The sequence below is a fragment of the Capricornis sumatraensis genome, chromosome 14 (genome assembly GCF_032405125.1).
Source record: "Capricornis sumatraensis isolate serow.1 chromosome 14, serow.2, whole genome shotgun sequence".
NCBI classification, from domain to species: domain Eukaryota; kingdom Metazoa; phylum Chordata; class Mammalia; order Artiodactyla; family Bovidae; genus Capricornis; species Capricornis sumatraensis.
Genome location: NC_091082.1, coordinates 58,453,192 through 58,479,795, shown reverse-complemented (window position 1 = coordinate 58,479,795; position 26,604 = coordinate 58,453,192). Strand labels below are relative to the sequence as shown.

Sequence of the window (26,604 nt, the reverse complement as noted above, 5' to 3'; positions counted from 1 at the left end):
AAAATAGCATTTACACAGAAGCAGCTCTATTAACTATCTGGATGACGCTCCCAACTAAATATAGTATCTACAGTGCAGACATGTGCAGGCCAGAGACGCCGGACGGAAGCGACGTGTATGTGTGCGTGGGTGGGTGGGTGGGTGGGTGGGTGGAAGGCCACCCCAAGATCGCGAGGAAGGCTGAGCTGGCCATGCCCTCTGCCCCTGCAGCAACTGTGTGCATCTGTGGCCCTCCCCCCTCAGGGTCCCCCATCCTGCCGCCTGCCCCTCACTGTCTTCCCGCACACCTCCAGAAACGACCTGTGTCCCTGCAGGGGGGACACACGAAACTGTTCTGGTGGCTGGGGTAGGGGACAGCTGACTTGGCCACCACCCCACAGAGCACACTGGCCAGACAATAAATAAATAAATTAGATCCCTACCTTGGGCAGCCACAGAGGGACCTTGGGGCTATGATTCTAACCCCGAGAGGACGCCCCCAATCCTGGCCTAGGCAAGATGGGTGGGGCCTGTGAACCCAGTGGGGCCCAGGCCTAGTGGCCACCTCTCAGCTCAGTTTGAGGCCCCATGCACAGCTCTGTGGGCAAGCTGGGGTCCCTGAGGCATACGCCAAGAGGGGTGTGTCAGACCTGCCTGAGCACAGGGAGATGCCCCTCCTGCTCAGGGTCTGCACTGACAGCTCCAGCCAGGGATGGATGAGCCGCCATCCAGATCACGGTGGTCTGGGCTGCCCTCAGCCCTTCCCCTCCAGCCTGCTGCCACTCTGTCCAGGCCCAGACCCCATGGCAGCAAGCACAGGTCTGACCTGGGATGGCCGCTAAGGCAAGCCCACACAAGCTCCAGGAGCAGGGCCCTCCTGCAAGAGCAGGACCCTGGGCCTCCCCACAGCAGGGCTGGGCTGAAGGCACTCTCACCTCGGTCACATGATATCCACAAAGAACTCACAGGGGTTCCCCATGGCCTTCTGGAAGGACTGGCGGCTGCCCGTCAGCTCTGGTGGGACAGAGGCCAGCTCCCGGACAGGTGGCCCCCCAGGTGGCCCACCCACCACTGAGTAGGCCTTTGTCAGTGGGTGCAGTGGGGGGAGCCCTGGGGCGGCGGCTGAGGCCTGGCTGCGCGGGCTGCTGCCACGGCTGAGCTGGCTAGGCGGACGCTCCCGCCAGCCACTGCCACCCGCCCCGCTTGGTGCTGTGTGGTCTGACTCGCTGCCACTGCCCCCAGCTCCAGCTGACCGGCTCTCCTTCTCGCGGCCCAGGGCCCGACGGCTGCTCCCGCCAGCACTCCGGGTGGACCCACTGCTTTTGCTTCCTGGGGTCGAGAATGGGGGAGAGGAATGGGATGGTCAGTACTAGGCCTTGCCTCTTCCAAGACAGACGGCCATGGCCAGGACCGCCAGGGGCAACACCAACGGTCCTGAGTGGGTGCAGGTCGGGGTAGGCAGCCATGCAGACATGAGAGCCGGACTGGCCCAGCCCAGGGAAGCGGGAGCAGCTGCAGCAGGCAGAGGAGAAGAGATGCTTGGCGGGGGGTGGTGGTGGGGGTGGGGTGGGCAGTGGCAGACAGGCAGGGATGCTCCAGGGCCAGCTCGATCCCCACTCCTCACACCAGTGCCTGGAACGAAGGCCTGGTCTTGCAGCTGAGAAACGGAGGCCCAGAGGAGGCCATGTGCCCGGGGCACTGCCAGCCATCGTGGGCTCCCCACCCAAGACCCGCCTTTCATCTGCCCCCAGAGCCCTGGCCGGCTACTCAGCTCAGCCCCTCCTGGGCACTCAGGACATGTTGGGAACCTGAAGATGCCCACTGGCTGGGGACGTGCGGAGGGGGACTCCGAGCAGGACCCTGGCTTACCGGCCCCGAGGGTCCGCTCCGCTAGTCCTTCAGTCTAAGGCTTGCTCAGCACAAAGCAAGGGATAGAGGAGTTACACACCAGTGGCCAGGCACCCACACCACCAGCTGGGCCTGTGCAAGGTCCACTGGCGCCCAACACACTTCCCCTTGGACACTGCTGCCCCTGATCCACTGTTCTCTCTCCCCATCCCCTCCTGGGTCCACCAAACCACCCACCAGACCTCTCCCCAGACGCTGGGGGCATGTGCCCACTGGCCTCAGCACCCAACATGCTTCCCCTTGGACACTGCTGCCCCTGATCCACTGCCCTCTCTCTCTGTCCCCTTCTGGGTCTACTGAGTTACCTACCAGATCTCTCCCCAGATGCTTTTGGGGGCATGTGCCCATGGGCCTCACTAACCCCCCACTCAGCCTCAGGACAGTGTCCCAATAGGTGCTCCTCTGTGACACCACAACCCCCCTGCTCAGCTGCCCTTCACGTCCCAGCAGTGGGCTGCGGCTATCTACGGAACTGTCACCTCTGTTCCCTGCTATGCTGCAGCTGGTGGTTGGGTCCCAGGACCCCTCTGCTGCTCCCCCACCCTGGGCCATCACATCCCCTGCCCCCATTCCCACACCATCTCTCTCTGCCTCTGCCACGTCTGGACCACCAGCACACCCACACAACCCCTGAAGACTCTAGGCTCTTCTCCCCAGCCTCTGACCACTCACCCCTTTCAGAAGAAGCCACCTAGGGCCCGAGCACAGAGCAGATGGGAGTGCAGGGCAGGGGGCGGGTACGCAGGGCAGAGCCAGGCTGTGGGGGACAGGGCTGGGCTTGGAGGTAGGGGCCCTCACCTTCACTCTGCTGACTCCCGGCACTGCCGCTGCCGTAGCCGAAGCCAGGGTCCTGGTATGCGGGCGGGAAGCAGGGCGGGGGCCCTGGGTACTGGTAGGGGTAGCCCTGACCCAGGGGCCAGGGGGCAGCTGGGTGGGGCAGTGGGGCCAGCGTGTCCTGATCAGAGGCCCCACTGGAGCCGCTGTTGAGGTTCAGGGCGGCAAGATCTGCGAGAGGGGAGGGCAGAGGGAGTGCGGGTAAGGGTGGGGAGGGCGGCCTTCCCTTCTGGGACTCCGCTCTGCAGCCCCACTCACTGCTGCACAGGTCCCCGAAGACGTAGTAGCACTGCTCTGAGAAGGTGACCTTGTTGACTGTATGCCGCAGGAAGCCACGCTTCAGCATGCTGCTGGCGTACTTGCGCGCCTCCCGCCGCTCACGGAAGCCCTCCAGGTGCGCGTACAGCCAGTCCACCACATCTGCCCCTGGGTGGCAGCAGGTGGCAGTCAGGCAGGGACCCAGTCCCGGCCCCCCCCCGACTCCCAGCCGCCCCCACCCACCCACCCACCGCTTGCGGAAGCCCTGCAGGTGCAGGCACAGCCACTCCACCACATCTGCGCCTGCATGGCAGCAGGCAACAGTCAGGCAGGGACCCGGCCCCACCCTTGGGTGCAGGACCCTCACCAATGACGGCATTGGCGATGGTGATCTTGAGCCACATGCGGTCCCGGATCTCCAGGCCTGAGTCCGGCAGCTGCATGACCCGGACAACAGCACCCATGTCGCTCTTCACCGTCAGCGGGGCCTCCTCCAGCTCTGTAAGGCATGGCCCCCCTCCTCAGCCCGAGTGGCTGACGGGTGGCACAGGGTCAGAACAGACCCCAGGCCCGGCCTGCTTCCTCACTTCAGAGGCCAGGCTCTGCTGGCCGAGCAACTGTGGGGCTCAGTGCCAGCGGTCAATGGCCCCGCAGGGTCAGGGAGCAGGCACTGGGCGGGAGGGGTTTGGACCTTCATCTCCCACCCTGTTCAACCAGGGCAAGACCCCCCCAACCCTGCAGACCAGAGCCCCAGGGGCCAATATCAGGCATCTTCTACCCCTTCCCCTGCGAGCTGGAGCTATTAGTCATGTTAGTGGCAGGAAAGCAGGGTGAGGGCCCCACGCAGGCACCTGCATCTCCCTGCCCCCACCACACAGACCCCAGGGCTCGCTGAGCCCCTCCAGGTATCTCCTACTCCCATTGCTGGGACAGAGAGCAGGGAGGAGAGGGGGAGCAGGCACCCCCGCATCTGATCATGAGGACCCGGCAGCACCATGAATACTCAAAGCTGGCGTGGCCCTCGCACCCAGTGAGTGCCTGGCCAGAGCCTCGGTTCCCAACCTTGTGAGCTGCCACTTACGCGGAGCGCCAGGCACAGAGCTGGTTAGTGAGGAGGAGCTGGTGCGCGTGACGGCGCTGGAGCAGGGGCTCGTACCATAGCGGGGCAGGGCTCCCGTCAATGCTGCCGTGTGGGACAGCCAGGCAGCTGGGTCGATGGGCCGAACTGGATCCGCTGGGCAGCCAGAGCATGGCAACAGATGGACAGATGGATGGTATTGGGGGGAAGTGGAACACAGGACAGAGAAGAGGCCCTTCAGGCTGGGCTAGGTGCCCCAACCCCACCCCGCCGGCCCCAGGGGGTCACTCACCCCTCGGGATGGTGAAGTAGCTGCGGGGCGTTGGGTCCCAGCACTTGGCCACCGTGAGGCTGATGGGCCTGTGGGGTGGGCGGGTCACAAGGTGACCCAGGTGGCCCCCTCCCCTCTGCTGTCCGACCCCTACACGCGTCACCCCCACAGGCCTCACCCCGTCTGGGACACGATCTCCCGCAGGACCCGCACAGCATCATCGTTGCTCATGTTCTCAAAGTTGACATCGTTCACCTAGGGGCAAGAGGTCAGCATGGTGGGTGGGGGTACTGCTCTTCCCCCGACCAGAAGCTCTCCCGGCCCGCACCTGCAGCAGCATGTCGCCCGGCTCGATGCGGCCATCAGCAGCAACAGCCCCACCCTTCATGATGGAGCCGATGTAGATGCCACCGTCGCCCCGGTCATTGCTCTGGCCCACGATGCTGATGCCCAGGAAGTGGTGCCTCTCTGTGGGGCAGGGGGTTGGTGAGCAGGTGTGTCCCCACCACCACTGTGCCCTGCCCAGCATCCCACAGAGGCCTCACCCATGTTGAGTGTGACGGTGATGATGTTGAGGGACATGGTGGAGTCCGTGATGCTGCTGAAAGAGGAAGCCTGTAGGGGACGCCAGGTGAGGGGCTGTGAGTGGGACCCATCTGCCCACCCCAGCCTACACCTGTCCAGTCCACACCTGCCAGCCCACACCTGTAAGATTCACACCTGCCGGGCCCACACCTGCCCAGTCCGCACCTACCCGGTCTGTCTGCCGCAGGCGCTGTTTCCGCCGCCGGCGCTTGTGTTTCCGGATTAGCCTGGAGGAGGTGCTCTGCTCCGTGGAGCTACTCAGCCTGGGGGGGGCCAGAGTCAGGGTCTGGCCACCCCCCATATAGTTGAACTCAAAGGGGCAGGGACAAGGCTGAACCTGGGGAAACCATCCCCACCCTGCAGACAGTGAGCAGCCAGCAGGATGTCCTGCCCATGTGCACACACACATGCATACATATATGTGTGGTCCAGGGCACACACCCTGCCCCACCTTACACCCCCACCCTCACCCACCGGCTTGTGTTGTCATCTTCATCCGAGTCGATGAAGCTGCTGGACTCAAGTTCACTGCTCAGCACGGTGGACGCACTGTCAGGGGGCAGCCCCAGGTCCCGCCGCCGGTCCCCCCTTGGGTGCCCATTGGTCCGGGCTGCTGTGGGGACAGCAGGGAGGGGGCCTGGCCATGGGATCCCCTGGAAGCCACAGGAAGCCCCTGCAACCTCAAGCACTCTTTCACCTGGGAGCTGGCAGGGTGACTGCAGGGCTGCTGAGGGGTCACTAGGGTCCAGGGTATTTGGGTCTGGAACCTCTGCCAAGGGACTCCCACTGGAAGGGGGGCCAGCAAGGGCTTGGGGTGCCTACGGGGGTCCCAGGGAGGTCAAGGGCATGGCCTCATTACCCTCTTCACGGTTCCGGCGTCGGGCTCGCTCCCGCCGGTGGCTGACCAGTGACTCCGTGCCAGTCTCGTTATCCATCCCGTCGCGGCTGCCGGCCACATTCGGGCTGTGCCGAGGAGGGCTGGGCTGGGGCGGCCAGGCCACTCATGCCTCAAACACCCTTTCAGCTCCTCTCCTCCCAACATCCAGTGGGACCTCAACTCCATCAGAGCCCCCATCTACCCACTGGCCCACTCTGCGCCTCTCCACTTGCCCCTCCTCTGCTGACCAGCATCTACTGACCGTGGGTCCCTGCTCAGCTGCCCCTCCCCACTTCCAACAGGCTGGCAGGACGCAAGCCTCTCAGCTCCACTGGGCTCAGCACTGTCCCCCAGAATCCTTACTGGAAGGAGGGAGGCCGGGAGTCCCCGATGCCGCCTGTCCGCTCAAGAGGCGGGGGCAGGTCTGTGTGTCCATCAGTGCCCTGAGACCCTGCATCCGAGTGCGCACCCTCAGCCAGGACCAGCTGTAGACAAGAGCAGGGCTCAGGAACCAGCGTCCAGGCGACCCCGGCAGGGCACCGGGCATGGGCAGTCCCCTTCTTCCACTCCCACCAGCCCAGGGCCCTCCGCCAGCATCCTATGGACTCACCCAGGAGACCACACGGCCGTTGAAGCAGGGCAGCTTGGCATTATCATCAGAAATCTCCTCCTTTACAACCCTGCAGGCAGACACAGCTGTGAGACAGCCACACTGGGGCCTGCTCCCATCACTAGGCTCTGGACTAAGGCCCCCAGCTTGTCCGGGGTGTGGGTCACATGGGGCATCTGGCCACACGGGGCATCCAGCCACACACCCAGATGCTGGTCTGTGCGGATGCCCTCACCCAGCACCTCCGCTTCTGGAGACCATCACCATCCTCCCAGGACCCCACCCAGGGCCCATGGGGCCCAGACACAAATGCCAAGTATCCTCCTTGCTCTATGTGACTCCCCCAGACTTCGTAACATGAGGGCAGGGCCCGGTTCACAGCAGGCTTCAGCACAAGTAGGGTGTGGGCAGACCCCCCGGGAGATGCACAGCACACAGACCCGCAAGCTCACACTCCAGGAGTGGGCCACCACCCTCCTGACCTGTTGGCCCAGCCAAGGAGACAGAAACAAACCCCCACTCACAACACTGGCCCAACTAGAAGGGCGGCCAAGTGCAGGGCCAGCAGAGCCCACGGAGGGGCCTCAGGCCCTGAAGGTCAGCAAGTGTCACCAGCTCTACCCACTCCCCAATGGCTAGCCTGGCCTGTCCCTTCATGCTGCCCCCAGCAGGAGGGCCTGGGGGGGACAGGAGAGGCAGGTGGCCAAGGCCCAGAGTAACTCTAACTGGAAAGGAAGCCAGTGACCCTGGGGTCAGAAACAGGTTGGGGAGGTCCAGGAGTCCGGTTCAAAGGGGTGAGAAGGGCAGCAGGGAAGGGCCATGGGGCAGGGCAGACAGTGCTGTGGCCCAGACACATCCCACACTGTGGCCTCCTAGAGGCCCAGGGAGCAGGGGAGACAGGGCGGGGCTGGCAGCAGGCCCCTGGAGCACAGCCCTGCCCAGCACCGCAGATTTCCACACCTAGGATGAGGGCCCAGTGTAGAAATAGGAGCCGCAGACCAAGCAGGAAGTAGCCTCGTGGCCTCTGGGCCCAGACACCTCAACTCAACATGTCCAAGGCAGCAGCAGGGGGCAGGAGGCCCCAGAGAGCAAGGCTCTGGTCCACCCCCACCCACCAGGAGAGGCCCAAGACCTCAGGGCAGAGTCCACAGAGGAGACAGGGCAGCCTGGAGAGGGCACTCTGCCAGGGTCCTCTGGCGACTCCATCAGATATCTCCCAGGCCAGCCACACAGGCCAGACACCTCATCAGATGAGGTGGACAGAACAATGGACAGGAGTCATTTCTCAGAAACCCCTCTCCCCAGTGAGGAACAGACAAAGTGTCTACAGCCTCCATCACGCACCACAGTCTGGCAGAGCTGAGCTCTGGGGAGGCCGAGACCCAGCCCAAGATGACAGAAGGTGTCACCACATGAAGACCTGCGGTGGCCTGGGGACACGGGGTCCTGCCGGCTGCAGCCAGGAGACAGGGGGTTGCAGCAAGCCCTCCAGGGGGCCCAACGGGCCCCAAGCACCACCTCTGAGTGACTGCAGCAAGAGACCCAGAGGGGACCTGGTTCTCACTTCACAGCCCAGGTGGCCCAGCCAGCAGCCTCCCCTCCCTCTCTGCACTTATGCCCCCGCCCTTTTGACTCACAGCACAAGGTCCATGGGGCTTCCCAGAGGTGGACACCTCAGGCGGCATCCTGAACCCCCACTGCCTGCATGGCCAGCGCCTCCAGACAATCGGTCACCCAGAGCTGCCTGAGGCCCCCATGCAGCCTACCCACACATGAATGCCCCCCACCAGGGCCCAGAGGCCCTGCTTCCCCAGTCCTCTCCAGCCTGAGAGATATACACCTTCTGGCCAGAACTAAAGGGCACCCAGCCTTCCCCCTGGGGGTCAGGGCATCGAGGAGCAGCTAGTCAGGATAGCAGGGAGGGAGGGGGCATCCCTAATGATGGCCAGGAACAGGGATGAAGTTAGGGGTGGGGCTCGGGGAGGCCTCAACCAAGCCTGGGGAAATGCCCCCCAAACAATCCAGAGAGCCTTCCCTGAGCCTGAGAGAAGACCTCAGGAGCTGTGCTCAGCAAAGACATGAACCCTCAGGGTGGCCACCCAGGGCAACCTCCATTGGCATGTTGCCCCCAGCTCCGGGATTCCTGGTGAGATCCCTGATAACCTGGAACTTGGGCTGTCCAGCCCCACCCGCCACCTCCGCAGACGCGCCCCAGTGAGGAATCTGCTCAGAGCAGGGCCCGTACAGAGCAGGGCTCCCTGCTCAGAGCCAGGAGCCCAGGGACCCTTGGGGTCCCAGAGACCCAGTGGGATGCCCCGCCTGTGACACAGGGTTGCCCCAGGAGTCAGGGTCCTTAGTTCCCACAGAGCCTTCATCTGTCCCCCTACTGCCTCCTGACCAGGCCTGGGCTCTGAAGGCTCCAGGGTGAAGGGTCTAGACCTTAGACCCTCCATGCCTGACTGCAAGTTCCAGGGGGTGAGGCATCTAGAACCCCCCAACACCAGGGGCACTGACTGCAGATGGCAGAGCTGCAGAGGGCAGAGTGGGAGCTCAGGCTGCCTGGACCAGGCCAAGCGCAGCCCCCACCACAGCCCCCAGACAGATGGCCCTACAGACCAGAGCTCCTGGCCCAGTGATGCAGGGCCCAGGGCCACTGCCAAGTTCAGGGAGGCCTGGAGTCCGCAAGGCAGTGGAAGCCTGTGAGCATGGCTGCACACCAACCCCAATGCTTAGCACCTCTGGGTCAGCCCAGCACAGGCTCTGAGAGCCTCCCCAGCTTCACTGGGACACACAGCTATGACCTGCATGGGAAGAGTGGGATGGAGGTGCAGGACTCTCTACCCACTCGCCAAAGATGCTCATGGAGAGTGGGGCCTGGCCAGAGCAAGTGGCTATGGCCACACCTTAGAATTAGGAAGGCTTCCCTTCCTGGCCAGAGAAGTCCCGTCTGAGGCCACCCGTCTCATAAGGGGGCCACTTCCCCAGCCCAGCCAGGACCTGCCCCCTCTTTCTCCAACCTCCAGCTATATCCATTAGGTAGCCAACGTGAGACTCTAGCTCTCATTTATACTAAAGTGTGGGTGACTAATCAGACACTCCAGAGAAAATTTATTCCACTGAGTAAATGATTCTACAGAATAAACAGGACCTGGAACTCTGTAGGTAGATCTCAGGAGAGGGAAGGAAGGAGGCAGATCCCTTCAAGGGTCCCTGAGGGCAACAGGCCACCAACCACAGGTCTGGGGGTGGGGGTGGGGAATAAGATGAGCCACCCCTGCTCTGTCTGCCCAGGCCCACTGCACCTTCCAGAGTCACCCCAATCCCTCCCTCTGTCCCAGCCCAGCCTACCAGCTGGTCTTCTTCCCTCCCTCACATCCCAGTCATGCTCAGACAACCTGAAGAACTCCTACTCTTGCTCCAAGACCCAGATCTTGCCTGCCCACCATGACCTCCTGGGCCAGGGCACCCATGGGTCTGAAAATCCTCTAGCAGGTACAGCCTCTGCTGAGAGTGCACCTGGAGCAGGGGTCTCTGCAGCTCAGCGGCTATTAGACACAGGAGGAGGGTCGGGTCCCTCAGGCTGCACCCCAGATCATGGTCCAAGGGCAGCAACCTGGGGGGGTTGGGCACTCAGTTTGTCACACACTTCCTTCAGTGTGTGAAAGAGCATGTGTGATTTCAGTAATTTTTATTAAAATGATAAACTAAGTTAAAAAACAAAAGCACCCTTTCACATACCTGATGCTCACAGCCAAAGCAGAGCAGGCTCAGAGAAGTGAGACTGTAGGCAATCAAGCAGCTGAGGCGGGTGGAGGGCAGCCAGTGGCCAGGACCAGGCTCCCCAGTCTGTGCCCTACCCTGTGAAGCCTGGCTTGGGGGCAGCTCCTAACCTGAGCCCAGCAGGGCTGGGGGCTGCCAAGGACCCATTCCCCGTTCTCTGCCTCTCCCTGGTGTTGAGGGTATGAGACAGTCTAATTGCCCCCATGTCCCTCAGGCCTCCCTGGGAGCCACAAAGTGGCCTCAGCTTAACCTGACCTGGGACTGCCCAGGGCCAGTGCAAACCACAGAATCCAGGAAATGGCCTCAATGTCAAAGTCCCAAGACGCAGCCACAGACAAGGACACGGGCTGCCTAAGGGCGCCCAAGCACACCTGCTCGGCCCAGGCGGCCTCTGGGTGCCCCCCCAGCACTGCCGAGCGGGAGACTCAAGTTACCCGTGGCTGTGCTAGGTCAGGGCTCGAGCGTCCAGCCAGTTTCCAGTTCACCGCTCACCGTTCCAGAGGCCCAGCCCAGCACAAGCAGGAAGTCCCCTCAGCCGGGACAGCCACCACTAAGGACAGACGTGGGAACTCTGACCCAGAGGCTGCCCGAGTTAGCAGCTGGCCTGCACTGCTCTCAGGAACCCAAGTGGCATGTAGTTCAGCAGGGACACAGGCCCTGTGGCCAGCAACCCTGAGGCTGGGGTGGGTGGAATAAAGCCCCATGTTGCCCAGTGACCCTTGGTCCCTGCCCCGTCCTGAGGACCCTGGAGAAGGGGGCCAGAAGAATGCTGTTTTAAGCCTCCAGAAACTTCTGCAGACCCCTGCAGACAGATCTGCGCCCTTGTCCCAGATCACCTCATTTCCCCGGTGCTAACTAGGAGACCCACTGGGTGGCTGGCACCTGTCCCCACCCTAACCCCTTCCCCCCAACGCTTGGAAACTCCTCTGACCCCAAACCTCATGAATCCCACCTGCCCTCCACATAAGGGGGGCAGCGGACCCTGAGTCTGACAGGTGCCAAGATGGGATTTCGGAGGTCCGCTTCGACTACAGACCTCCACCGCAAGTCACACACACTCAGAACAGGGCCCAGGGTGAAAGGAGAAGCCAGGACTGCGGTCCGCCCACCGTCCAATGCTCTCAGACCCCGGAGCAGGCAGTCAGGGGCCCAGGCGTCCCATGCTCAGAGCATAGACAGGTGAGACACACGCACCAGGGCGCGCAGACACCGCCCAGGTCACAGCCCCTGGATCCCCTGCCCTGCCTGGCCGGACAGGTGCCTACCGCGCGCACCCGCGCACAGGCCCTACGGCCCACTGACCCGAAGTCCTGGTCCATGGACTTGAAGAAGAATTTGTAGGCGTGCACGGGCCGGTTGCTGAGCACGTTCTTGAAGTCGGCCAGCGTGACGCGCTCGGGCGCCACCGGCAGCTTGACCAGGTACGGCGTCTCCTCCTCGTCCATGTGATAGATGATCTTGGTCTCCGCCATGGCGCGGCGCTCAGGCTCGGCCCGGGCCTCGGACGCGGGCGCCTCCCCGCTGCCGGCCCGCGCCCCGCCCGCGCGCCGCTCCCGGCCCGGCCGCGACCAGGCCCCTGCGTCCCCGCCCGGCCGCTCCGGCCCCGCCCGCCCTGCCGGCCTCAGCCCCGGCCCTGGCCCCGGTCCCGACTTCGCGCGCACCCCGGCTGCTGCCCCGCAGCCCGCGGCCGCCCATGCGCCCCGGGCCCGGGACGCAGGCAGGGAGGGCGCGAGGCCCGCCGCGTCCGTGCGCCCCGCCGCCGCCCCCTCGGGCCGCGCGTTAAAGGGACCCCGGATCCGGCTACGAGCGGCCGCCGGGGGCGCCCGAGAGCGGCGGGCCTGACGTCACCAGGCGGTCAGCGGCGTGGGGCGGGGCTGCGCACGCGCTGGTGCGGGGCAGGGCGGGGCGCGCTAGGGGCGGGGCCTCCTGCCATGTCCAGGCCTGGAGCTCAGGGCGCGCGCTCCCGGCCTTCGCCACGCGCATTGGCGGGCAGTCCACAGGGTCAGGCTCCCAGCCAGTGGGCGGCCGGGGGCGCGCCCGGTGGGAAGAAGGCGGGTGAGGGCCCTCAGGAAGCTCCGAGCCCGGCCTGGAGCCCTCGGAGGGGTTCTGCGCTGCCGGGCTCCGGTCCTTCACCTCTTCAGAGTCCGGCGGCGCCTTGGTAACACCGACGGGATGCAGTGGCTACGCGGGAAACTGAGAATTCTTGTGTTCGGACCGGAACCGATGACACTCTGTCACTTTGCCCCCCTACCCCCACCCCGCGTCAGCTCCGAGTTGGCGCGCCCTCTGCCAGGTCGCACGGGGGCTACAAGAAACACGGGCCAAGCGTTATGCGGGTCCCCGTGTGGACGCGACAGTAGGGTCAGCGCGAGCAGCTATGCGCACGCAGGGGCACGGCCCTCCGACAGCAGGTGTAGAGTGTTTTTTTTTTTCCCAGCCGCTGTCCATCAAACCTGCGTGGGGTCCTCCGTGGGGCAAGGGTACAGCCACTGGGGAGAGAGGCTCTCCCTCTCCGACCCCAGGAGGAAAACTTGAGGCCACTAGAAGGAGGCCCACGCTAGCGAAAGTGAGATGGGAGAGGACCTAGGGTGGAGCCTGAGAGTGGTGCGAGTGCTGCCCCCTTGAAGTTGGCTTAGATCCTGGACTCTTCCATCTGCCAGGTCAGGACCATCCTCGCTCAGTGGACCAGCACAAGAAAAGCCCACATTAGTCCATCACTGACTGGAGGAGCCAGTTCTTCCATAAGTCCCTGAGTCCAAGCCAGGGACCACCCTCAGGTGAGCCTCGGCAGAGTTGTTGACACCCATTTCCCTGGGCTCTGAGGGCTCTGTGAGGTTGGCCCACTCAACAAAGCCTGGGCCTTCTTCCCTTGGGTCTCAGCTTCCCCAGAGGTGATCTGAGGAAGCCAGGAAGGATGGCCTTGAAGGAAGGGTCACCATGGCTCTCTTCTGGGTGTTCAGGGAGGGAGGAAGACAGTCCCTACCCCACCAGGGACCAGATCCTCCAGGCCAGATACAAATGGTTGCTGGTCACACTGATGCAGGGGCTCTGGGGTCCCAGCTGCACTTCTGCCCTTGAACCTCTCCTCTCCTACCTGATCACCTAACTGTCAGCCCAAGTCACAGGACAGAGGCTGGTGGCCAGAGGCCAGTCCCAGGACCCATGCTCATGTGGTCAAGCTGGGGCTCTGCAAGGGACCTGAGTTTGTGGCCAGAGTCTGAGCTCTGACAGGAAGGGCCTTGTCCAGTGGCAGTGTGGCCACTGTGAGTCGGGGGTCACTAGGCTGGGGGGAGTCACAACTCCCTGCCCCAGCCTCCCTCCCTGCCTTTGCCACTGGGGGGGGGGGGTTCTTGAGGGGTGTGAAGAGAAAACAGCTATTTTGAATTGTTGCCCAGGTATTTTACTGCATGAAAACGCTGCTCACGTACAGAATCTGGACAATTAGGTGAGGACCCAAGTTCAGGATCCCCACCACAAGTTCCTGCCTTGCTTTTTCCCCAGCACGTTTTACAGTGACCACTCAGAGTCGAGCCCGTGACAGTCAGTGACCGCTGCCCCAAGCGCCTTGTAAGTTCTAGGTGCTTGCTACCCTGGGCTATCCATCTCCGGCTTGCTGGTGACCTGATGGAGAGCTGCCCTTCCCCTGGCTCACAGAGCATTTCCATCCCCCAACCAGGAACTGTAAGGAACAAATTTTGTGGGTCTCCTTGTGTGACATCTTGAAACTGTGGCTTCATCACAACGACCCCAGGGTTTCACCTTTGGCAGGTGAGAGTTCCAGTGCTGGGAGAGCCACACGCGGACTCTGTGTGGGTGGTTGTGCTTCCTCGCTCAGTGGGTCATGATCTGTGTATTCTCAGTCCACCACTCTGGGTTTTCCAACTTAGGGTGACAGTTGCCCCTCCTGCCCCCAAGGGCCTTGGAAGACAGGGTCAGGGCTGGAGAAACAGGCTTCTTTCTACCTCATACTCCTTCTGTTCTGTTCCTGTCCTGCTGGCACTCCTGAGGGCTCTCCCACTGACTGCTTCCTCCCCCTTTTTCCTCATGAACTAAAGCCCATCCTGGCATCTGCTTCTCTTTTCAGAGGACTAAACTAGTACAGCCCTCTGTCCTCATATCCCCCAACATGCTCCCCTCCCCGATGTCCAATAAACCCTCTGAAGAGGACCTGAGGCCCCTCCCCAGGATACCCAGACCTTCCACCCAAAGGAAGGGGTGATGACAGTGCAACTTCAGATGAAAGAAAGTACTTTGGGGTCCCCAAGGTGCAGACTCTGCCCCTGGGGAGATGGAGGGGAACAGCAGAGGCATCCTTGGGCCCAGGTCTAAAATCGATGTGGTCTTTATTGAGACGATAGCAATTCCCCAGGATGAGCAAGTGTGGGGTGTCGGGAGTGGCAGCACTGGCCACTCTAAGACCATCTTGACACCATCCTCCGGTCCTCAGCCAAAACAGAGTCAATGAGGCCTCATCCCTGGACTCCAGCCCAGGGAAGGGCTGAGAGAAGGGGGTCAGGGTCAGAAGTCACGTGGAGCCCAGTGACTGTCAAGGCAACTTGTTGAAAACGGGGCTGGAGCAGGGTAAGCAGAGAGGCAGCTCCAGGTGGCCAGATGCTGTGCAAAGAGACACTAGCCCCAGACCTGGAGTGCATAGGCTTTGGGTTGCCATGCAGAGCCCGCTACAGTCTGGCAGGGTAATGTGGGGTGCGTCCAGGGGAGCCAGCAGGCAGGTCTCCTGAGGAAGGTAGGACTGCCAGCCCTGAGGCTGACCCAGACCCCAAGAATCCCCACTGAGCCCTCTCCTGCCCCCCACCCCTGCAGAGGTGGGGCTCCCAGCCCCCGGTGGGCAGAGGCCAGGAGAGCCTGAGGGACTGGTGGACATCAGCAGGGTCTTGGCCACGTGAGGAGGGAAGGGCACATGGTGAGGGCTGCTGAAGGGACCAGCTGCAGCGCCGGCAGATTCCAGGGAGCCCACGAGCGCATTGGAAGACTAGGTGGTCCTGAGGGCCTGGAGGCAGCCTCACTCTGCACCGGTCCAGGCCAAGTTCCTGGACAGCGGGACCAGCCGCTGGAAGGGGGGCCAGGTGAGCTGCATGGGGGTCAGGAAGAGTCCTCCGAGGTGGACAGACAAGAGTTGGCAGAGCTGCTGGCCCAGCCAGGAGCCCGGAGTCACCTTATTTGCAGTACTCCTTTCTGAACTCTGGAAGCCAAAGGGACAGGTGGTGTCTGCCCTCTGCCCCGGCAAAATGGGCCGACTTCCATCAGGACCATCCAGGGACTTCTGGAACCCCGAGGGGCAGGGGACTCCTGCTCACAAGGCTGGCATGTGTCTTGGGGTTCTGAGTGGATGGAAAGGGGGTACAGCCCAGCTCTGAGATGGGTGGGGGTCTTCCGCCCTCCCCTTCACTAACCTTTGTCCAAGTCGATGTTCTTGGCGGGCGGGAGGCTGTGGGCCAGCTCAGCCCTCTCCTTCAGGATGTTGTTCTTGTAATCTGGAGCAGGAAGAGAGCAGGGTGAGGACCCCCAAAAGACGTGCCTCCCTCATCCCAGGCCTGGGAGCCACAGTCTGCCCCTTGGGTCTTCTCACCTAGTCGAATGTCCTCACTCCTGTAAAGAGCCTGGTCCCCGGAGGCCACAGCAAACTCTGCCATATTCATGTCCTTCCTGGAGGCAGGAGGGTGGTGGGAGGTCAGAGGGTGGGTGAGTCTGCTCGGTCCCCAGGGAAGCCAGAAGGGATACTCACGCCTTTGACTTGGACTTCTTGTCGGAGTATTCGTAGCCTAGGGAGGGAGACTCGTGTTGGGAGCCTTGCCCACTCCCCAGCTCCTCCAGCCCAGAGGAACCCTCGCAGCCCGGGTAGGAGGCTCCTGGAGCCATCTTCTTTGGTCACTGTGCCCTAAGTCCCGCCTCTGGCCGGGAAAGGCTCCCTGGCGCTGGCCCCAGCCAGGCAATCGGCTCACCTCCACGGCGGCGCTGCCTGGTGGCCAGAACGACTGTGATGAGCAGCAGGATGAAGAGCAGCAGGGTGGCCAGCACATAGCCCAGTTGCTGGAAGAAGTGGGCTCGGCCCTCGGGGACGATGACGTTGATGACGCTGCGGCCTCGCGTCAGCGTGGGATCTGCCGGGACCGTGTGCGGGACAACATCAGGGAGCATACGTACCGTGCGCCCCTACCCAGCCGATCTCAGCCCGCGGGAGCCTCCCCCCCAACACCAGGATCCCTGATTTGGGACGGGAGGGGGCCAGGTGGGTTGCTGCCCCGCAGACTTACCTCCTGCACCTGGGCCGGGTGCGCCGCTGTGGCTGGAGCCATTGCCCGGGGAGTCCCGCGGGGGCGGGGGCGGGGGCGGCCGGGCGGCTGGCTCGGTGACCCTCAGGTGGAAGACGCGGCGCTCGTGCAGGCCGCAGTAGTGGTGGTGCAGGTGGCAGGAGTAGGTACCCTCGTCTGCAGGCTCTAGCGGGTCAATGAGCAGCGAGAAGTCGCCGCGCGCGAACGCGTCCGCCTCCACGGCCACACGGTCTCGCAAGAAGGGCGGCCCGTAGGCGCGGCGCTCGCCGGACGCGTAAAGGTCGAGCAGGCGGTCCGCACGGTCGTGCGGCACCCCAGGCGGCTGGCGGTCCCAGTGCACAACCTGCTGCGCTTCCTCCAAGTGCCTGTCGGTCCACACGTGCGCGCGGTTCACGCACGTCAGCAACGCAGGCGCGCCGCGCTCCACAGCCAGCACCTCTTTCTCGCCGTCCCAGTGCGCGCCGGCCGCCCGGGCTGGGGGAGCATGGCGGTCAGGGATCCCGGGCCGGGAGGGAGCCGGGACGGGGCGTCCAGGGTGGCAGGGGTGGGAGCGCACCGGGAGTGGGGGGGGGGGTTGTTGGGGGGGCACACTCACGGTCGTCGGTAACCTTGAGGCGCACGGCCAGGCTCTCGTAGAGGTGGCAGTAATGGTGGTGAAGATTACAGGTGTACAGCCCCTCGTCAGTCTCCTCCACCGCTACGCACCGGGGGAGGGGGAGGGGGGGGGCCCAGCCGTAAGCTCTGCGGCCCCGCCCGCGCCCCAGACTCCCGCCCGCCGCCGCGGTACCCCGGCTAGTACCTCGGATGAACAGCGAGAAGTTGCCATCGTGGAAGGCGGAGGGAGGCAACAGGAGGCGGCCGCGGTCGCGCGGCTCGTACACGCGCTGCTCGCCCGCCGAGTACATGTCCACCAGTCGGCGCGCAGGACCGCCAGCCTGGCCGCCGCTGAGGTCCCAGTGGACGACGCGCTGGCGGTCGTGCAGCCTGTCTTGGGTCCACACCATGCGCGGGCTCTGGCAGCGCAGCACCGCCCGGGCGCCTGCTGCCCAGCTTACTGCGGACTCGGACACCACGGAGCTGTCGGAGGTCGCGGGCCCTGATGGCCCTGGTGGGGAAGGGGAGTCACCGGGGAGGGATGAGACTCCAAAGGACAGTACAGGATGGGGCTAGCAAGAAGGCAGGGAGACTGACAGGTTCTTAGGGGAGGGTGGTCACTAACCTGAAGACAGAAGGACGGCAGAACCTGGAATGAGAGGACGTGAGGGTCAAACTGGGGATGGGGTGACCTGAGCCTTCACATGTGGGTCACCCGCTGAATTGGCCCCTGGGTCCCTTCTATAGTCCTAGTTGAGCTGGGTGCTAAGGACACCCTGTTAACAGGAAGGGGTAGGTCCAGAGAAGCCAGGAGGGCACAGTGGGGGGGTTTCCTATTCCCCCACCTCTCCCAGGCCCCCACTTAATCCTCTTGGCCACCTCCCTGGGCTGCAGGGACAGCACCTGCATTTCTCGGGGTGACAGGTGGGGCCAGCCCAGCTCTGGATATGTGCTTGTCACCAAGGGCCACCTTCAGGAATGGTGGCGACCCTAACCATCACTGCAGCAAGGCCACAAGAGCACCAGTGCCTGACACCTCAGCTGGTTTGGGGCCTCCTGGACATACATATCCACTGTGGCACCTGCCCAGGGCCACGCTGCACTAACCCTCCAGGGTCCTCAGGCTGCTGGCACCCCACCCAGGAGCCCCTTGGCCTTCAGAAGGACAAGAGTGACCCTACCACCCCACCCCACACGCCAAATTCCTGCTCCGGAGATATGGCCTGGCGCCCGGGCTGGACAGAATGTGTCGGGTCAGCAGGCCACCCCCGAGGAGTAGACTCGGGGGGCCGGGAACAGACCCTGTGAAACGCATGCTTCCCGGGTCCCCCTCAATCCTTCACCCATCCCCTCCTGACAACAGATAAGCACAAGGCTAGAGGGGCGTCCCGGAGAAGTAGAGGGTGCAAGGGACCCCAGGAGGAACCCCCATGCTCAGCCTCCCTGCCCTGTCCAGCCCTGTCTCCAGCGTACAGTGAGGGGAAGTTCTGTAGGGATCTAACATCAGACCTCAGCCCCTCCGTGTCCTGGGGGCCTTCTGGTGAGCAGCACCCTCTGAGGTCCCCAGACCCATCCGCTTCCTGGTGGGGTGTCCCCTCACCCCAGAGTTCAGACAGGCTTAGCCCCAAACACAGACTGGCTCAGACTAGGTGTGACTCCTGCCACCCCACCCCCCATGAACTCACTCTGCAGAAGCACAAGTCTCCAGATCAGGACCCAGGCCCGCAGCTCCATGGCGCCCGCCTGGCCCGGAGGCGCTTTGTCTCACTCAGTCTCAAACTCTGCAGAAAAACAGCCCGGCCCCCTCCTCCTCCCCCTCCTCAGCACCCGCCATGACATCACGGAGCCCTGGGCTGGCCGACAGTCTGCAGACCGCCCCCTCTGCTTCTGCCCGGCCCCTTGGCCTCCCCCAGTACTTGGCTGGCCTGGTGGGAGGCGTTGGGGCCTTGGCCACTGTGTCCCAGAGGGTGAGGGGAGTCACTCTGGCTTGGGTCCTAGAGAAGGGGGCAGCAGCCCAGCCTTGGAGGGGCGGGGGCCTGAGGGCATGGCCCCAGATGCCTTGTGGGTATTTGTGACAGACGGATCCCCACTAGGGCCACTGGAGGTCTAGGGTTCTGCGGGGAACATCTCACCTGCACCTCTATAGGGGGGCCCCAGCCATTTCCCCTCCCAATGCCCTGCAGGCCAGCAGAAAGGCCCAGGCTCCCCGGCCACCAGCTCTTCCTGCTGGCTGTGTGGTGACCCCTGGGGCTCCATTTTTTCAAGTGTGAGGTGGGGACAAGAGTAGTGCAGGCCCTGGGGGTGCAGGGGCTCCCTCCTGGCAGCATGATGGGCACCATGGTCTATCAGTTAGCTTCAGCACCCAGAAAGCTGCCAGGGAGATGAGCGGCAGGGACCAGGGTCCCCTGTCCTGGTGACCCCACCCCATCTGCATGCCACCCAGACCCAGGTCCACTACTCCCGGGAGCACCACCCTCCCCTCCTGGAGGAGAGGGAAGAAAGGGGGGTATGGAACCCTTCCCAACAGAAGGCACAAATTTGAAGCTCTGGGAAAACTCACAAAGTCACGTAAACAAATGTGAAATAACAGAGCATGCACTGTGTACCAAACCCACTCTTTCTAGTTAAGCAAACCTCAAGAAAAAGAAAGGAAAAATCCACTGAACAACCACAAAACCCACGGTGCATTTTTGGACTGCCTATTTGGACTGAATTATGGTCATAGCTCCTAGGCCCTGGTGGGCTGGAGTCTCACTCTTGAATCCTCCCCTGGTCCCCAAGTTCTCAGACAAGCAAGGAGCCCAGCTCAGCCAGACTCCTGGGCTCCAGGCGAGGAGAGGAGGCTGCTTATGCTGCAGCAAGAAGGAATGAGAGGTGACAGCAGGTAGGACTGGCTGGGAGGACACAGGACTGTGAAGACGCCCCACCCCCAATCTAACGGACCATTTCCTCAGCAGGATCCAGGCCATCAGGGCTTGTCTCCACACCCCACCCCCAGCTCCTCCCAGGCCTTTCATTCTGGAAAAACAAGCCCAGCCTGGCTGGCCTTGAGGCCTGGCCTCTCCTCCTGTTTTTCTAACTGGTTTATATTAGTGCTGGTGGCCTCCCTCCCAGTCCGCCTCCCTCCTCTGTGCAGCCCCCCTCCCCCCTTCCCCAGTGTGTCTGTCTCTCTCCATGTGCCTCAGCCGCTCTGTCCTCCATCTCAGCCCTCTGTCCCCGCCTCTGGCTGCCGGGCTGTCTTTCTTCCACAGAAGGATTGTCCAAGCAGGGCGGCAGGGAGGCAGACACCCAGGTCTGGCCTCTCAATCTGGAAGAAGACAGGGTCAGCTCCCAGCACTGAGCTAGGAGGCTGGAGGTGCTGGGTCCACACCCTGAACTGTCTGCAGAGCCCCTCCGTCCCCACCCCTGACCAGGCCTGCATGGAGGTTGGTGGGTTCACAGCACCACAGATCCAGCCCTTGGCTCAGCCCCAGTGCAGAAGCCTGAAGGAGGAAGCAAACCCTGTGGCACCACTGGGCAGGATGGACAGGGTAGTGGAAGGCGGCAACACCCTCCTCCCTGCTCCCTCCTGTTCTCTCTGCTTGAGCCCACCTCCCCGGTCCTTGGGAGGAAACACAAGTGAGAACAGAGGCCCAGAAGAGAACAGACCAGAACTAAATGACCACATCCCCTCTCCCAAAACTCCAGGCCGGACAAGGCGGGTCACCCAGGCAGCCCCATGGAGACTGAGACTCAGCCTCTGGCTCCAGTCCTGGGGACCCGGACATTCCAGGCAGCCAGGCTCACTGGGAGGAAAAACCACAGGCACTCAGAGGCACAATCCAACACAGACACGTGTTAACATGTGCTGTTCCGTCATCCAGCAGAGCTGAGCACCTACTGCTCACCCGGCACAGAGCTGAGCACCTACTGCTCACCTGGCACAGAGCTGAGCTGTGTGCCAGGCCCTGGGGTTCAGCACTGCACAGAGGCCAAGCTCCTGCCCTCTGGCAGTTGTTAGTGGGGAGGCAGCCGGCTCGCTGAGGAATGAGGTCATTTTAAATGCAGCAAGATTAAAGCCGGGCAGGGGCTCCCTCCGCGAACTAACCTGGACAGCCTCCAAGGGACCCATTCCTCTGAGGATGGACCAGGACACCCTCTGAGGGGCCCACACCCACAGAGAAAGGCCAGGCAGGGGCTCAGGAAGCTGCCTGCCAGTAGGTGTTGGGGAGGGGCGTAGGCATGCGGGGGCAAGGAGGTCTGCAGGCCACGCCCAGGCTCTCACGTGGAAGAGCACACCAGGAAAATGGACGTCCGAAGACCAGATGGTGGATGGAATCTGAGATGCTCCCGAGGGCACCCAGCCCTGAGGGAGCCTGTGGCCGGACAGCCCTTAGTACCCACACAACAGGTGCCTGCCAGTCATTCCTGAGGCAGAGTCTGCATTGCTGCCAAGGAGCCTCAGCTTCTCCTGAAACACTGAAATTCCCTCCCCCAAGAAGAAAACGGACCTCACACTGCTCTTCTGTTGGTCTGAGCTGTTCTCCTAAAAGCCATTTGTAGAACTTCCCTGGTGGTCCAGTGCCTGAGACTGAACTTTCCCAATGCAAGGGGCTTAGGTTTGGTCCCCGGTCAGGGAACTAGACCCCACAGGCCACAATGAAAATCCAACTAAGACCTGGTACAGCCAAATGAATAAATAAATACATTAAAAAAAAAAAAGTCACTTGAGACTGTGTTGGCCCTTCTTCTTGGTTCCTGGTCGCCTGCCTGGGCCCAAGAGGCAGGGGGACTCTGCAGCCCTCACGTTTGAGGACCCATGAATCCCATGGAAGCTCTCTTCTCTGGCTGAGAAGACAGGGCTGTCTTCTACCATCTCCTGGAGTTGCTGTAACTCATATCCATTGAGATGGTTATGCTATCTAACCACCTCATCCTCTGCTGCCCCCTTCTCTTCCTGCCCTCAATCTTTCCCCAAATCAAGGACTTTTCCAAAGAGTCAGCTCTTCACATCAGGTGGCCAAAGTATTAGAGCTTCAGCTTCAGCATCTGTCCTTCCAATGAATATTCAGGGTTGATTTCCTTTAGGATGGACTGGTTTGATCTCCTTGCTATACAAGGGACTCTCAGTAGTCTTCTCCAGCACTACAATTAGAAAACATCAGTTCTTTAGCGCTCAGCCTTCTTTATGGTCCAACTCTCACATCTGTACATGACTACTGGAAAAATCATAGCTTTGACTATACAGACCTTTGTTGACAAATTGGTTTCTGCTTTTTATTGTCTAAGTTTGTCATAGCTTTTCTTCCAAGGATTAAGCATCTTTTAATTTTGTAGCTGTAATCATTGTCTGCAGTGATTTTGGAGGCCAAGGAAAATCTGTCACTGCTTCCACTTTTCCCACTTCTATTTGCCATGAAGTGATGGGACTGGGTGCCATGACCTTAGTTTTCTGAATGTTAAGTTTTAAGCCAGCTTTTTCACTTTCCTCTTTCACCTTCATCAAGAGGCTCTTTAGTTCCTCTTCACTTTCTGTTATTAGAGTGGTATCATCTGCATATCTGAGGTTGTTGATATTTCTTCTGACAGTCTTGATTCCAGCTTGTGATTCAACCTGCCTGGCATTTTGCATGATGTACTCTGCATATAAGTTAAATAAGCAGGGTGACAATATACAGCCTTGGTGTATTCCTTTCCAGTTTTGAACCAGTCAGTTGTTCCATGTCTGGTTCTTCTAACCATTGCTTCTTGACCCTCATACAGGTTTCTCAGGAGACAGCTAAGGTGGTCTGGTACTCATAACTTTAAGAATTTCCCACAGCTTGTTGTGATCCACACAAAGGCTTTAGCATAGTCAAAGAAGCAGATGTTTTTCTGGAACACCCTTGCTTTCTCCATGATCCAATAAATGTTGGCAACTTGATTTCTGGTTCTTCTGCCTCTTTGACACCCAGCTTGTACATCTGGAAGTTCTTGTTTCAGGGACTGCTGAAGCATAGCTTGAAGGATTCTGAGCATAACCTTGCTACCATGTGAAATGAGGTCAATTCTTTGGCATTGCCGTTTTTGAGGATTGGAATGAAAACTAACCTTTTCCAGTCCTGTGGCCACAGCCGAGTTTTCCAAATTTGCTGATATGGGTGCAGCACTTTAACAGCATCATCACTTAGGATTTTAAATAGCTCAGCTGGATTCCCATCACCTCCATTAGCTTTGTTCACAGTAATGTTTCTGAAGACCCATTTGACTTCATAGTCCAGGATGTCTGACTCTAGGTGAGTGACCATACCATTGTGGTTATCTGGGTCATTAAGACATTTTTTATACAGTTCTTCTATGTATTCTTGCCACCCCTTCTTAATCTCTTTTGCTTCTGTTAGGTCCTCACTCTTTCTGTTTTTTATCATCCCCATCCTTGCATGAAATGTTCCCTTGATATCTCCAGTTTTCTTGAAGAGATCGCTCGCCTTTTCCATTTCATTGTTTTCCTCTATTTCTTTATATTGTTCACTTAAGAAGACCTTCCTCTCTCTGTTATTCTCTGGAACTCTACATTCAGTTGGATGTATCTTTCCCTTTCTCCCTTGCCTTTTGCTTCTCTTCTTTTCTCAGCTATTTGTAAAGCCTCCTCAGATGACCACTTTGCCTTCTTGCATTTCCTTTTCTTTGGGATGGTTTTGGTCACTGCTTCCTGAACAATGCTACAAACATCTGTCCATAGTTCTTCAGGCAGTCTGTCCACCAGATCTAATCCCTTAAACCTGTTTGTCACCTCCACTGTATAATCATAAGGGATTTGATTTAGGTCATACCTTAATGGCCTACTGGTTTTCCTTAATTTCTTCAATTTAAGCCTGAATTTTGCAATAAGGAGCTCATGATCTGAGCCACAGTCAGCTTCAAGTCTTGTTTTTACTGACTGTATAGTTTCTCCAACTTTGGCTGCAAAGAACAGAATCAATCTGATTTCGGTATTGACCATTTGGTGACATCCAGATATAGAGTCATCTCTTGGGTTGTTGGAAAAGGGTGTTTGCTATGACCAGTGTGTTCTCTTGACAAAACTGTTAGCCTTTGCCCTGCTTCATTGTGTACTCCAAGGCCAAACTTGCCAAGTATCTCTTGACTTCCTACTTTTGCATTCCAATCCCCTGTGATGAAAAGGGTATCTATTTCTGGTGTTAGTTCTAGAAGGTGTTGTAGGTCTTCACAGAACCATTCAACTTCAGCTTCTTCGGTATCAGTGGTTGGGGTATAGACTTAGATTAAAGTAATGTTGAACAGTTTGCCTTGGAAATGAACTGAGATCATTCTGTCATTTTTGAGAGTGCACCCAAGTAATGAATTTCAGACTCTTGTTGACTATGAGGGCTACTCCTCTTCTTCAAAGGGATTCTTGCCCACAGTAGTAGATATAATGGTCATCTGAATAGAATCCTCCTATTCCTCTCCATTTTAGTTCACCAGTTCCTAAGATGTTGATGTTCATTCTTGCTATTTTCTGCTTGACCATGTCCAATTTACTTTGATTCATGGAAAGGAGAGCGAGAAAGCTGGCTTAAAACTAAGCATAAGAAAAAAAAAAAAACATCATGGCATCCGGTCCCATCACTTCATGGCAAATAGATGGGGAAGAGTGGCAGATTTTATTTTCGTGGGCTCAAAATTCACTGCAGGTGATGACTGCAGCCATGAAATTAAAAGACGCTTGCTCCATGGAACAAAAGCCATGACAAACCTAGACAGCGTATTAAAAAGCAGAGGTATCACTTTCCTGACAAAGGTCTGTTTAGTCAAAGCTATGGCTTTTCTAGTAGTCATGTATCGATATGAGAGCTGGACCATAAAGAAGGCTGATTGCAAAGAACTGATGCTTTTGAACATTGGTGCTGGAGAAGGCTCTTGAGAGTCCCTTGGACTGCAAGGACATCAAACCAGTCCATCCTAAAGGAAATCAGACCTGCCAAATAAATAAATAAATTTTTTAAAAAGTCACTTGAATAGTGACTGTGTGAATAGTGACTGTGTGAATAGTGACAGTCACTATTCAACCCTGTGTTGGAGGGATAAAAGGGAGCTTCCAGACGACAGGGAGATTTGTGGGACACACGCTCATGCAATTGTGAACATAGTGTTTAACTTTACCTCCTGTGTTAAAAATGTTTTTTACTCAGGACCAGAGAGTGGTCTCCTGTATATAATTTCATGAGGGTTCTATCCAAGGCTGCTTCTAGGGGACACCAATGTATGGAGAGCAATTTGCAAGACCATGTCCTGTGTTAGATGAGTTTTTCAGCATAGCCTACAAGAGATGTCTTAATAATCTCAGTATCTTTAGAAAAGATCCAGATATTTGCAGCATAAGCAATACAACCACAAGCTGGGGGAGGGATGAATGGTAGAGCACAGGGGGTTTCTCCAAGCAGGAGAACAGGGAACAGGGACCTGTTCTGCATGGCCCACAATCAGGGGACACATGGCACCATGCATTTATCAAGATCCAATGAACTGCATGGTACAAAGAGGGAACCTTAATGTGTGAAAAGTCTAAAAAACTCACACAGGAGATTAGGAAACCAAAATGTGGCCAAGAAACCTGCTAAGTCACACATGGAGTAACATCACGTGAGCGGAGTGCGAGCGCCAGCCTGAGCAACCTCAGGAGTGATCAGAGCCTGTGACTAAAGGAAGAGAGGCCTCCACACAGCACTGAGCTTGAGCTGGCAAAGCTGTTTCCTGCTGGCTATGGTTTATCAGCTCCACTATTGCCTATAGGATGTGGACTAAACAATTAGATAAGAGGTTATAGAAAAGCAAGAGAGGGGCTGGGATGAACCACAAGGTCTGGATCACAACTGGAGATGCTGCTATGAACTCGTGTTCAGCCTAACAAAAACACTGGTGGATGCTTGTGGCAGCGGTTTCCTCTGTGTGAACACATGGTCAACTGCCATCTGAGAAGGGCCCACAGCTGTGTGCACACCCAGCTCCAGATCTTGGTTTCTAAGACTATTTTCTAAGAACAGGAACCAGGGCTCCTTGGAGAAATGTCTGATTTTAGGGCTGTGTGAAGAAATACACAAAAGAAGTGTATAGTGCCAAAAAGGAAGGATGTGCCAAAAAGGAAGGATGTGCTAAAAGAGAAAAAAACAACCCAAAACTAATGATGGGGGTGTCAAAGGTCACAGGGCCCAAAGCTGGAACCAGAGGAGCAACAAAGTCCAGGGGTACTGGACTGTGACCCAGAGGAGGAAGTAACCATCCATGTCGACACCCACAGGAACAAGTGACTAGACATAAGCACAGCTTTTCCAGGCAGGAGAATCCCCAAGGTTGAGGTGAAGACAGAACAGAATCGTGGCTCTCACCCACACTGAGCACAGGGGGGTGCAGGGCTGATCTTGTTGTCCTCTGCTGCTGCTGCTAAGTCTTTTCAGTCGTGTCCAACTCTTCACGACCCCATGGACTGTAGCCTACCAGGCTCCTCTGTCCATGAGATTTTCCAGGCAAGAGTACTGGAGTGTGTTGTCCTCTACTGCCCACGATTCTGTGGGTCAGGAG

At 59.3% G+C, this 26,604-nt stretch overlaps 2 protein-coding genes across 3 annotated transcripts; both read right to left on the bottom strand.

Moving 5' to 3' along the window:
- Positions 1-235: 235 nt before the first annotated feature.
- On the bottom strand, positions 236-11,653 carry DVL1 (dishevelled segment polarity protein 1). Of its 2 annotated transcripts, none has more exons than XM_068985908.1 (15): positions 11,483-11,653; positions 6,401-6,470; positions 6,154-6,275; positions 5,773-5,876; positions 5,388-5,526; positions 5,083-5,176; positions 4,874-4,943; positions 4,657-4,796; positions 4,507-4,583; positions 4,350-4,417; positions 4,061-4,213; positions 3,347-3,478; positions 2,980-3,147; positions 2,686-2,892; positions 236-1,308 (listed from the first exon to the last, which is right to left on the bottom strand). In XM_068985908.1, the coding sequence occupies exons 1-15, from the start codon at positions 11,650-11,652 to the stop codon at positions 920-922; spliced, it is 2,103 nt and encodes a 700-aa protein (XP_068842009.1). In that variant the 5' UTR covers position 11,653; the 3' UTR covers positions 236-919. The 2 variants fall into 2 exon arrangements, with proteins under 2 accessions (XP_068842009.1, XP_068842010.1); XM_068985909.1 differs by having other exon boundaries at positions 4,136-4,213.
- Positions 11,654-14,435: 2,782 nt separating this feature from the next.
- MXRA8 (matrix remodeling associated 8) lies at positions 14,436-18,871 on the bottom strand. Its single transcript, XM_068986029.1, has 10 exons — positions 18,750-18,871; positions 17,690-17,713; positions 17,270-17,575; positions 17,066-17,167; positions 16,453-16,944; positions 16,141-16,299; positions 15,924-15,960; positions 15,768-15,844; positions 15,592-15,672; positions 14,436-15,380 (listed from the first exon to the last, which is right to left on the bottom strand). Exons 1-10 carry the CDS (start codon positions 18,796-18,798, stop codon positions 15,355-15,357), a joined length of 1,353 nt encoding a protein of 450 aa, XP_068842130.1. The 5' UTR covers positions 18,799-18,871; the 3' UTR covers positions 14,436-15,354.
- Between the last annotated feature and the right edge of the window lie 7,733 nt (positions 18,872-26,604).